We start from the raw sequence: 13,430 nt of genomic DNA on the forward strand, positions 1-13,430 counted from the left end.
TTAAATTATACCATATAGAAAAAAATTAAATATACGATAAAATCATATACCAATAATTAAGTAAATTTCAAAATGATAAATAAAAAGTATATAATTGGTAAAAGGACTACAAGTGTTTTGTGGGTATATTTTCAAACTGATAACAGTAAAATCAATTCAATTTAAATACAGGCACTCTTCAGGTCCAAGATAAAAACAATAAAATAATCAAATAAATATACGTATATAATCTTGTAAGAAAATATAAATAAATACAAAAATACGTAATTCTACAATAAAAATCAAACAAAATACAATAATATATCATATCATAAAAACACGAAATATCTTAACAAATATATTCGGGTATAAATATAACTAGAATTAATAGGTATTTATAATTCTTGTAGTCATAGTTTGTAATAGCATTATGTATATAAGTTAAGATGAATTTTTTTTTAGTATATATTACTTGATTAGAATAAGATTTAACTTCGATGTTTATTAAATAAATAATTTACTTTAATGTATATAGATTAAATTATAGTATTACAGTTTTAAATACACACACACACACACATGCTACCAAGTATATTTTAAATTCTGGTTCCCCTCTCCACAAGTGCAACAAGAGATGCTACACACTTATTTTTTTATTACTCACTAATTTTGGATCTATCATGTTTTCGTATACTATATTTTCATATATTTTTACATGCATGTTCTAAAATATCTTTCTTCTATTTTCATACGATAAACACTTACCCGTCAGTATTTTCCTGGTCGATATTAATATTAAAGTAATGGCAAGTTCTGCTGTACTGTCGGAATTAATGTATCTAGTGTTTCCAACTCGTATTCCTTTTTCTTTGGCACATTTTAGATCGATATGGTCAACACCTACACCAAAACTTGAAACTACTCTCACGCGAGGAAGAGTTGTTAAAAGTTTGTCTGTAATGTTCGCATGCATGCCTATTGAAATGATACCAATAACGTCTTCCTTTAAGCCTGGATTCTGTGCAATGTCATCCTGGAAAACTACTTGAAAAGAAGTTCTGAGGTGACTCAAAAGCTGTTCAAATAATTCGTCCTTGAAGTGTTGCACGGTTATTAGAACCGAAGCTTTCATATCTGCCGTCATGTTCAAATGTCACATGATTCACAAACGTTTGTCGCTCTTTTCAATGAAAATCAGCGATTTGCTCAGTCACGCATTTATTTTAATGTCTCTTACTTGATTCAGTCATTGGACTGCGGCCATGCTGGGGCACTGTCTTGACGGGTTGGAGTTATCGGACGTAACTGATGATGATTATTTTCGTAGAGTATATCCTGTTAAAAATGTGTGTAACTCAAAGGCGAAGTTTCAAAAAACAGGATTTATTTTGTTGCATTTACAATTATAAACAGACCGCGTCGAATCGATGAAAATCAACATATCATTTTAACTTTAACTGTATGCATTAGTTGACGATCTACATAGCCTTGTGAAATTGCTAATGAGGAAAAGGTGTGTGACAGATGTGATAGGGAGGGTTATCTGTAAATGTGGTGGTCATGACATTTACAGCCTATTTAATCAAGTCTGAGTAGATGAATGTGAGTGTGGAACAAATGAGTGAGGGAGAGTAGTTTTCGTTTGACCCAGTGGCATGGTTTCTCGTTCAGCCCCAAAACCGTCTGCAACAGGCTGTCATGATCGCAAGCAGGGAACGGACGCCTTTGGCTGGTCAGTTGGTCGTATTTATAACAGTCTGTGGTGGGTGGATCTTCAAGTTGCCACACGCATTCTTAGTAGTTTAGAGTAGGCTCGAATTAGAGATTATTCTTTGTGGCTAATGGCATGAGTCCTGATTGGAAAAAGAAGACAACAGCACCAGACACATCTCGCTTCTAAAATACCTATTTCTTTATTACCCACAAGGGGCTAAACACAGAGGGGACAAACAAGGACAGACATAGGTATTAAGTCGATTACATCAACCCCTAGTGTGTAACTGGTACTTAATTTATCGACCCCGAAAGGATGAAAGGCAAAGTCGACCTTGGCGGAATTTGAACTCACATCATAAAGACAGACGAAATACCGCTAAGCATTTTGCCCGGCGTGCTAACGTTATCCCGTCAAGGTAATCCTGCATATAAAATCTGCCACACATCATGGATTGAGAATGCAGACCCCTGTGTTTGAAACTAAGTGACATGTGTTGACGATTTACCCCCGAACTGAAATAGGCTCCCAGCCCCTGTATCATGAATAGTTATGCGGACCATTCCTAACGAAAGCCAGAGCTTCTTTCAAGCTCTACAATTTTATGTACTGGTTGAAGGAATTAAGAAAAGATATACTTTTATTTTAGTTGTTTACAAGGATCTTTACCTTTTGACTGGCAGATTTAGAAAAAAAATTTTTGTAACTAAACACTTTCAAACTTCGGACACTGGTACAATGTGTCATATAAAACATCTTTTACTTTTAGCGTTTTTGAGAAAAGTTAACATTTACGAAGTTATTTCGTGTTAAAGTTGTCGTATTTTCGGTAATTTCAACTAATCAATGACGTGTATTCAGCTGAATAAAATTACTGCTGTTGTTTGTCAACAACAACTTTCTCGATCAGCCGTTCAAAGGGAAAAGATCCGTTTACAATATTTTGTTTATACTCTTATACATTCAAAGTTCACAAATTTCCTTATTTAAATTATGAATCATATTCCATTCGATAATATCAATATGATTACAAAACTTCTTTGTAAAAGATATTTTCTGTTTGGTCGACACTAATTTTTAAATTACTGGAGTCCGCTGCTCTACACATAGCGATGTATAACTGGCCGTGTGTAAACATCGGAGTGGGTAAAAATGCACCTACACGAGTAGAATCTTTAGTGTTACTAAAAATCAAACTAAGACTAACCTCTCACTGTTCTATGCGAATAATGTCTGGATGTTCTGATACAACGGGTTATTTTGATTGACAAAATACTTTTAATTTTGCTTGACCTAAAATTCACACCGTAAATCCTCGAGTTTAGTCCGCCCTTGAGTATAATACACAGGGGATTTTTAGGAGGTTGTACCTCTGAAAAACCTAAACCTTGTGTATAATACGTACTCCTTCTCTAACTTGAGTGAAGAAGGTCTATACAACATCCTTGGTTTATAGAAACGTATACGGTAACGTCCTTTATTATTATTGTATATATAACATAATGCAAACATGCAGCTTTTTTGTGCATTTTGTTTGCAGAAAATAAAGAAATAACAGTAATAACGTTTAGTAAATGTTGCTTACTGCAAGTTATGGATGATTCTTTTATGACTTCATTGCTTTCATGCTTAGCTTAAGGTATTTTCGCACCCGATATCACAAAATGCGTCTGAATAAACATTGCCGGACAGCAAATAGAGACTCGGACATTGCTTAGAAATATTTTTCATTTTTAACCTCGTATATAGTACGCACTAGGGATTTTGACCTTTAAATTTTGGGGGGAAAATGCGGATTATACTCGAGGATTTACGGTATTCCTAAGCAATGAGTGCAGCCTGTCACAAAGTACTAACCACTGAGACTCAGTGAGTGGTTCTTGTGTTGTTCAATTCAATGGTGTATAGATGTTGCGTTAGAACGACCTCACTTGTCATTCCATCTACTCTGAGCTCTAAGACATTGGAAGAGCGGCAACGAATGCAGACTAACCCAATTGGAAGCACACAAGCTACAACCTTCCTCTGTTACCTACGCTTCAAATTATGTAGTTCTATAATGGAACTGACCAACCAGCCGAGAGGTCATGAATGGAAGGTCAGAAGTACCATTGACAACGAAGAAGCACAAGATGGCAACCACCGTATATGTATGTTTATGTATGCACTTACATCACCATGAAATAATAACTTAAAAAGACAGTGAAAAATTCTTTTGAAATGGTCCATTGGGGTAATAGAATAGGGTGCTCAAACACAGGCTGAGTGCTCTGTAGTGGATAGACATTGCAATCTTAGTACACAAGACACAACAGTTGATGGTGCTATGACCTTATGAGAAACAGTAGCATATTCTCTTCAGATGATTGTAATTATGTCAACTGGCCTCATTACTGTTCTTACGTAAAACAAGGCCATTAAAACTTCGATATCTTAATCGTAAACACAGGATAATATTGACGATGTATCAAACACTTTCCAAACGTGTTGCCTTGATCAGTAACATTCGCAATGCTGAAAAAATTGTTGTGACACTACAATCCATACAAGATAGCAGAATAACCCCAGAAGAAAGCTTATGAAAAGTATGCGCACATTTTTTGTTTTATTAAAATACATTTAGCGTTTGCAGGTCAGAAATTAACTATGAGGAAAATACTTAAACATTAAAGAAAAGTGATCTTCTTAAAAGTAAAAAAGAATTGTTTTCCTTTTATTTTTAATAATCAAATAATAAAATAGAGAATAAGACGTTTTTTTTTAATTAATCTACGCAATTTTTTAAATTAATTTTTTTAATTAATCTTCGCAATTGCCATATCTTTCTCTATTCAAAGTCTGGTTTGGCACCAGTGACATTGCAACTCATTTCTATTGCCCTATTTTTTCCCTATTTGTCTCTGATGATGGAATATCTCATACTCAGCGATATCCCCAAAACAGCTGCAAGACTTTGAATAGTAAGGTAAGTAGGTGCCAAAATGAAACAAGTTTCTTCGTCATTCATTTCCGGGTATCTTTCTTGGAGAATACTATTCACGATTCATTAACTTAATTATAAATGACCCCAAAATAATCAAAAATAATTCTCTGCAGTTTCAGGAATATATTGTTTCTTGGTTAGATATCATCATTACAAAATTACTTCAGACGGCATCGCTTTCCCTGCCAAAGCACAATTTAAATTTTCTATCACTAAACCAATCATTTCTAAGCGAGTTTCGAAAGTGTATGTTCCACAGTGAGGGGTTATGACAACATTTGGCATGGATAACAATGGGTGTCCTCGTGGTAGCGGTTCAGGTTCGGTGACATCCATGGCAGCACTTTGAATTTCATTTGACTGAAGAGCTTTCACAAGGGCGTCGGTGTCAACTATCTTCCCTGTGGCAAGAAAGGAGAAAAACATAATGAAAAATTGTCAATAAACTGATGGCTTTCTATAGAAAAGATAGCCATTTCTATTTTAGAGATTTACTGTTGATTTGGAATAATAAATCTTCTGAATTCATATACGACGTTTCTAGAATTTCACACTCTCAAGAATTTATTATATTTTGCATTTGTTTTGACTATTAGCATCTTGCATCTACAGACTATTTGATACAAACAAATAAAGTGTCTTTTCGCTGTTCACATGAAAATTTATACAACGTTCAGACTTTGAAATGGAGTGGCCATGGGTTCTCCTCAAGGACCAATGTTTGCAGCATTCTGTTTGTTCACAATAGAAAACAGAATAAAACAAAAGTAGGAATAGATAATATGCACCAGATATGTAGGTAATACGCAAGTTGTGGCGTATACACTTAAGGAGGTTGAGACACAAGACAACTTACAAAAGAGCTCTATACATAAATTTAACAAATAACACCTCGTTTTTAGACATAAATGTATAGATCGAAAACAGAAATATCAATTTACCAACCCTGTAATTTTTAAAGTTTAAATGTTTAAAGATAGCTAAGTCTTGAAATGTTTCACAAGAGATGTATTATCTTACCTCGAGCGATGTTTACCAAAAGTGAAGTTTTCTTCATCAACCGGAATTCTTCTGTACTAATCAAGTTAATCGTTTGTTCTGTGCAAGGACAAGCAATAACAAGAACATCTGTTTCGGGTAACATATCATGCAAACGAGGGTAATACGTAGCTTTGACCCGTTCTTCGTCTTCCTTGCTTCTATAAATTTAGAAGAAATGTGTTCAATATTTTGCCGTCTAAACAGCTTCAGTAAGAACATAATAAATAATAATAATTCTTTCTACTAGAGGCACAGACCCCAATGTTTTACTGGTACTTAATTTATTGATCCCGAAATAATGAACTCAAAATATAGCGGCGGAAGGCCTTGAAAATTTTGGGAGAAAAGGGCTAGTCGATTATATCGATTGCAGTGCGTAACTGGTACTTATTTCATTAACCCGGAAAGGATGAAAGGCAAAGTTGACCCCAACGGAATTTGAACTCAGAATGTAACGGCGGATGAAATACTGCTAAGCATTAAGCCCCGCATGCTAACAATTCTGCCAGCTCATCGTCTCAATAATAATAATGATAGTAATAATAATAATAATAATAATAATAATGATAATAATAATAATAATAATAATAATAATAATAATAATAATAATAATAATGATAATAATAATAATAATGATAAAAATAAATGCCCTGATGCAGTACCAGACAGTGGCTCTCATGGCTTCTGATCTTAAATGATTGAAAGTTTTATCATGTACATTGTTTTGTCTTGGTATAAAAGATGGGTTACAGCAAATATTCTGCTCAATACCACAGATTTGCTTGTCAGTTGTTTGACCTTAACCAGTTGACCAAGTCCCTTAGTGGCTGACGATATGTGCATCTCTGGTCACGAGCAGAAGTAGAGAGGGGGCATCATAGCCGTGTGTTGAAAGGAATTCTTGGAGGTTTGGATAATTCACCTTTGGAAACATGGGTGTTTCGTTCAATATCCTTAAACAACCCTTATTCAGGGACCTTTTGAGTGGGATGGGTTACTCGACCAAAAAAAAAATTCTAACTGGGCTCCACCTGAAACGTCATGTGCTGTTTATCTTGATATGAGATAACCATGTCGCACACACATATGGTTGTGATGCATGTAACAAGTAACAGATATAAGATAGATATACTGCATAAATACAAAGTATTTTAGATGGACCCTACAACCACAGTTGCAACCCTTATTGCAGTTGTCAGCTGTTAATAGTGAGAGATAATGTTTCACAATTACTTATTTGCCATACCTTTGTGTTCTGTTATGATACAGGATTTTCATTCCAAACGCCGTTGCTCTTAGAGCGATTTTAAGCCCAATATCTCCCATACCAACAATTCCAAGATTTTTCTTCGTCACACTTATGCCAAGTAAGCTCGGACTAACGAAGTTTGGATGTTCCTTTCCCATTGCCATGCGGACACCTTTGAAATAAAAAAAAATTAATCATTTCACATTTTCAAATGTAATTATGAATTTATGATCAGTGATATGTTTTCGAAAATAAAGTGCAATGCATATTTACTGCTACTAAACAGTATAACTTCCTTGTTTCTGTGCCAATTTTGTTGGCATTGCATTTAAATGAAAGATAGGAAGAAGACTGATATATATATATATATATGTACATACATACTTACATACATACATACATACATACATACATATGTATATATGTATACATATATATGTGTGTATACACACACACACACACTTATATAAATAATGTTCGTCCTTCGGTTCGAAGATGACCAACTGACATCATCTGATGGAACTGCCGCCATGAGACCGGAGGTGGCTGGTGAGGCCAATCCGGGCAAGGAAGCCCCTCCCACAGGTGGGGCAGAAGTGGGTAGGGGCAGTGCTACTGGTGCAGGCGGCTCTGACTTTACGCATCTGACGTTTCTGCTCCGCTGACCGAATCCGTCCCTCCTCGGCTGTCCCTGCTCCCACGGTGATTGCGCTGCGCCAGGATGAGCGGTTGGCAGCAAGTGTCTCCCAGGTCTCTGTTCCGATGGAGAAGTCTTTGAGAGAGACCATAATATATTACTCTTTTACTTGTTTCAGTCATTTGAATATGGCTATGCTGGAGCACCGCCTTTAGTCGAGCAAATCGATCCTAGAACTAATTCGTTGTAAGTCTAGTAATTATCCTATCAGTCTCTTTTGTTACGGGGATGTCACAAAATATATGCGTACACCGGGACCACACTTCTTAAATAGTACCCAAATTACGTGGGAATCTTTGGTTTAACGTATATATCTCCGCGGGATTATACTTCGGACGAAGTTTTACTAAACATCAACTTCAGCTCTTGCACATAGTCGAGCTTTTTTATATGAATGCCTACAACAAGAGTTAGGCCTAACACAGGGGTTGCCAAAGGGGGTCCAACGGACCGCCCAGGGGTCGGCGAGGAATTACAGGGGTTCGATGATAGCCAAGGAGTCGAATGGGGGTCGGCGTGCGAAAGACCAGCTTACCCAGATGAACTGCTTGAAATACTTTGTCAGCACCATGCTCATATTTCACATTGGGTACTACTAGCGAACAGTGGTCCCGGTGCGCGAACGCACGTAGTCGAACATCCGCGCTCGCTAGTCATGACTAGTCGATCCTTACTTTGTGTTTTTGTGTGTTATTTACTTTGTTTAAAAAATTATTTACTTTGTGTTTTTGTGTTTTATTTACTTTGTTTAACAAAAATTATTTACTTAGTGTAAAAAATCATTTATTTTGTGTTTTATTTTCTTTGCTAGCTAGTCGTTGTAGGATCGACTAGTCACGACTAGCTAGCGCGGATGCGCGACTGCGCGTGTGCGTGCACCGGGACCACTGTTCGTTAGTAGTACCTTCACATTGATGTTGTCAATTACAATAAAAGATACTCCAGCAAAAAGATACGTTTTTCACATTTTCTAACTGTGAAAACAATGTCATAAAAATCGAAAGTTTAATACTGTATACCGTAAATCCTCGAGTATAGTCCGCCCTGGAGTATAATACGCAGGGGATTTTTAGGGGGCTGTACCTCTGAAAAACCGAAACCGTGTGTATAATACGCACCCCTTCTCTAACTTGAGTCAAGGAGGTCTATATAACGTCCTTGGTTTGTAAAAATTTATACAGTAACGTCCTTTATTATTATTGTATATATAACATAATGCAAATGTGTAGCTTTTTTGTGCATTTTGTTTGCAGAAAATAAAGAAATAAGACTAATAACGTTTAATAAATGTGCTAACTGCAAGTTATGGATGATTCTTTTATGACTTCATTGCTTTCAGGCTTAGCTTAAGGTATTTTCGTGCCCGACATCACAAAATGCGTCTGAATAAACATTGCCGGACAGCAAATAGCGACTCGGACATTGCTTAGAAAATAATTTTCATTTTTAATCTCGTATATAGTACGCACTAGGGATTTTGACCTTTAAATTTTGGGTATTAGTTTTAAATGTAAAAAGTGTGTCATCTTCAATAGAATTTCTTAATTTGTCGTACATGTATATTTTAGCTAACATTTTAATTACCAGTATTATAATGCAAACATGCAGCTTTTTTGTGCATTTTATTTACAGAAAATATAGAAATAACAGTAATAACGTTTAATAACTTTAATGCTTGTTTAATGCTTGCGTACCCGGTACGCATTTTTCATGGTAGGGTATTCAGATGTTTTAAATGCAGAGGGTGGTCGATGCGGAAGAACTCGCTAAAGGGGGACGATGGCCATAAAAGTTTGGCGACCCCTGACCTAACACATCGTAAAACAAATACCACCATGAGTGATATACAAACAACCATTGAAAAAGCAAGCCACTGGATCTGGTTAAAAAGAGACAATGAGCGCAATGGCTAGAAGAATATTGAGCTAGATCTGATGATCAGTTAATCTAGCAGGCAAGGCCTCATTTCAGTGAAGCGGGTTGCTGGTCCGCAATGATGCCGTCGAGAAGTATCCACCGAAACGGTACGCATCCACTCCAGATGACCCCATAAACTTGCTGGCATCCAATATGCAGAGCTTTCAAGTGGTAGCTCTTGCATCTGCACGTTTGTTTGCGAAACATTACACGACAATATGAAACTTGCTCTATGCTAAAAACCTAACGACGATAGCATAGTGGCTTTACATCAAATTCTTATTTCTCATAGATAAATTAAATAAATAAATAGATAAAAGGAGGCTTTTAATCGCGGAGCGAATAGTTGTTAGTTGTCGGAGCACTGCATCCTTCAAGACTTCCATGCTTCCTGAGATTCGCCAACACTACACCTGATTTTCTTCCCTCCATACACACACAAGCATGTATCTGACTCATACACCGTTCACTACCCAGACATTTGTACATTACTGCATATACCCTATACGCACTTTCTGACAAGTTGTGGTGCATCTGAGCACTGTATACAATAATTTCATTATTATTATTATTGGATCTTTTCGGTTTGAACGGCAGTTTTTTCTAGCACTGTCATATGAAATTGTCACCCATAATTATGACCCTAGAATTGATCAATTGCATTTCAATCTCTTTTAGGGTTAAGGTTAGGGTTAGGGGTGGGGGAAGGGTAACTTTTTTTCTTCACAAATGTAAATAAACCCAATCTGTTTCTTAAACGAGGGACATATTCATACGGCACAGAATGCTGTTTAACTCAATAGACGTCACTGATTGGTTGAAATTACCGAAATACAAGAAATTAAAGACCAAATAGCTTACAAACTACAGAATTTTCTCAATAAAGCCAAGAGAAAAAAATGTTTTATAAACAGATTCTACCAGTATACGAAGTTTAAAATTTTTTAGTTACCTAGAAATTATGTTAAAAACTGCCGTTCAAACCGAAAAGATCCTTTATTTGATTTTGTTAGCCGTTGTGGCCAATAAACGAATTAATTATTATTATTATTATTATCATTATTATTATTATTATTATTATTATTATTATTATTATAGTTATTATTATTATTATTATAGTTATTATTATTATTATTATAGTTATTATTATTATTATTATTATTATTATTATTATTATTATTATTATTATTATTATCATCATCATCATTATTATCACCGATGTTTAATTTACCCAGTCACACATAACTAAAAGAAGTTCGGGCAAAAAATATTTAAAAAAAAGAATTATCTCTCTTGAACACCATACACTTACCTTGCACTATTTTCCGTGTTGAAAGAAGCATTAAAGTTATGGCAAGTTCCGCGGTGCTGTCGGCAATAACATATTTGGTGTTTCCAACTCGCAACCCTTTTTCTTTGGCCCATTTCAGATCAAGATTATCCACTCCCATTCCATGGTTTGAAATCACTTTCAGATTCGGCAGAGTTCGAATTAATTTGTTTATTTCTTTCGAATCTGGACCCGGTGTAACAATACCAGCGATGTCGTTCTTTATGCTTGGATTCTGTTGGATATCGTCCAGAAAAACGACTTGAAAACAATTTCTCAAGCGACTCAAACATGTTTCAATAAAATTGCTCGTCACTTTGCTATTGCTTAGAGTCCGTAAGCAGACTAAAACTGAAGGTTTCGCTTCCATCGCCATATTTAAATGCCACGTCAGTCACAAATAGTCGTCGCTCTGTCGAATGAATTATGAGAGGAAATTCTCAGTTTATACCTCTTATCTTTTGCATATCACTTGTGTTGTTGTTGTTTCAAGTACATGACGATAGACGTGTAACAATTAATGAAGTATTTAATCAATGATAAGTTAAATCATGAACAAACACAATGTATGATGGTGGTAGTGATGCTGCTTCCTCTCTTGAAGTTACGCGTGACTGACCTTTAAGTTTATTATCAATTGGAAAAAGCGCGCGACACAGTGTGTGACCAAGGCCGTTCCATTTTGAAATACCTCTACAAACTTCCTGGCGGGTTACTTAACAGTAGCTGTCTGGGAAAGACTTCCGCCTGTCTCCCCACCCCCACCACTTTCTCCCAAATTTGTTTATTAAAATTTCTTTTTTTGCCCAAAACCCCCGTTTTTGGATACGGAGGTTCCGGAAAATTGCCAGAAATTTGCATTGTTAAATTCTCCCCTACCCAAATTTTCAATTTTGACATATTTCCCCAACACTAACCCTAACCCTAACACCCTAACTGCAACCCTAACCTTAAAATCCTAACCCTAAAACCCTAATTCTAATCCTAAAATCCTAAACCTAAAACCCTAATCCTAACCCTAAAACTCTAACCCTAGAATCCTAACCCTAAAACCCTAACCCTAAGCCTAAAACTCTAACCCTAAAACCCTAACCCTAACCTTAACCCTAAAATCCTAACCCTAAAACCCCAAGTAACTACAGAAATGTTTTGAAATTTTGGTCGGAATCATAATGTCCATATTTTTCTGCATATTTAGAAAAAAAAGAAATTCTTAAAAAAAAAGTTACCAAAATGTTTGGAAATTCTTTTCAGAATCATAATCTCCATATTTTTTTGCATATTTTGAAAAAAAATATTGTGTAAAAATTTTTTAAAATGAGGGAAATTGGGGTAGCAGGTGGTAATTTAGAATGTCAATTTTTGTGCAGATTCGTATTCCCCGTAGCCAAAGGGGGGGGGGGGCTGTGTTGCAAAGAACAAAAAAAATTTTTTTAAACAGGCAGAAGTCTTGCCCCCATCTGCTCACTTTCTCACTCATTTTCTATAGCATCAACCTGAGGCTAAAGAAAATATGTCGTTTGCCTAAGATTAACAGTAGAGTCGAACATGGGACCTCGTATTTACGAACCGAACAGCTTAACCATTCGACACTGGCTTAGCTGGCTGAAAATTCGAAGTCTCTATCAACAGCATTTTTTTTTTGTATTTAGCTGAAAAGATATCTTTAATGAAAATACATTTAAAAGCCACACATAGTAATTTGAAAGTTAAAGAAGCATAAATCCTTGACAATATTCAAGAGTTGAATAGATTTCTCTTTTAACAACAGGACAGTTACCACTGCAAAGATAAAGAGTACAAATGAATAAAAAAATTTTTTTTAATCAATCATCATTATCATCATCGTTTAACGTCTGCTTTCCATGCTAGCATGGGTTGGACAATTTGGCTGAGGTCTGGCGAGCCAGACTCCAATCTGATCTGGCAGAGTTTATACAGCTAGATGCCCTTCCTAATGCCAACCACTCCGGGAGTGTAGTGGGTGCTTTTACGTGCCACCGGCACAAGGGCCAGTCAGGCGGTACTGGCAATGGCCACGCTCAAATGGTGCTTTTTATGTGCCACCTGCACAGGAGCCAGTCCAGCGGCACTGGCAATGACCTCGCTCGAATGTTTTTTTCATGTGCCACCAGCACAAGTGCTAGTAAGGTGACGCAGGTAACGACCTCGCTCGAATGGTGTTTTTAATGTGTCATCAGCATGAAGGCCAGCTTGTTGCTCTGGCAACGATTAGAAATTTAATTTAGATGCCATTAAAAGGAGAGGGCAACTATTTTAAATGAAACAAAAGCTCAATTCCATTTTTGTTTTTCCCAATCGCTATGAAAAAAATTTTGTTCTATGAATAAAATTTTCTGGAATATTTTAAATGCAAAGCAGCAGGACCTAACTAAAGTTTTTTAAAACTATAAACACATGGGCAAGAGGTAGGACAAACATGGAAAAGAAAAAAGCATCAAATCAAATCAAACAAGAACGCTCAGAGAGTGCAAACCTCCACCAAGGCAACACCAATCG

At 36.1% G+C, this 13,430-nt stretch overlaps 1 protein-coding gene across 4 annotated transcripts in view; it reads right to left on the bottom strand.

Annotated features, from left to right (window-relative positions):
* Positions 1-11,622, bottom strand: part of LOC115221533 (probable 2-ketogluconate reductase) — a 28,169-nt gene extending 16,547 nt beyond the window's left edge. Inside the window, exons 1-4 of one of the 4 annotated variants that reach the window (XR_005002781.1) lie at positions 10,893-11,609; positions 6,964-7,138; positions 5,697-5,875; positions 4,771-5,077 (exon numbers count right to left, since the gene is read on the bottom strand). Coding sequence is in view for 3 of the 4 variants with exons in the window: in XM_029791735.2 (XP_029647595.1) it covers positions 4,827-5,077; positions 5,697-5,875; positions 6,964-7,138; positions 10,893-11,286 (999 nt within the window). In the remaining variant the exon portion in view is untranslated. Of the gene's footprint in view, positions 1-744; positions 1,988-4,274; positions 5,078-5,696; positions 5,876-6,963; positions 7,139-10,892 lie in introns of those variants that run through there. The other 3 variants (XM_029791735.2, XM_036510709.1, XM_036510710.1) reach the window with 3 other exon arrangements.
* Between the last annotated feature and the right edge of the window lie 1,808 nt (positions 11,623-13,430).

The sequence above is a fragment of the Octopus sinensis genome, linkage group LG18 (assembly GCF_006345805.1).
Source record: "Octopus sinensis linkage group LG18, ASM634580v1, whole genome shotgun sequence".
Taxonomy (NCBI): Eukaryota; Metazoa; Mollusca; class Cephalopoda; order Octopoda; family Octopodidae; genus Octopus; species Octopus sinensis.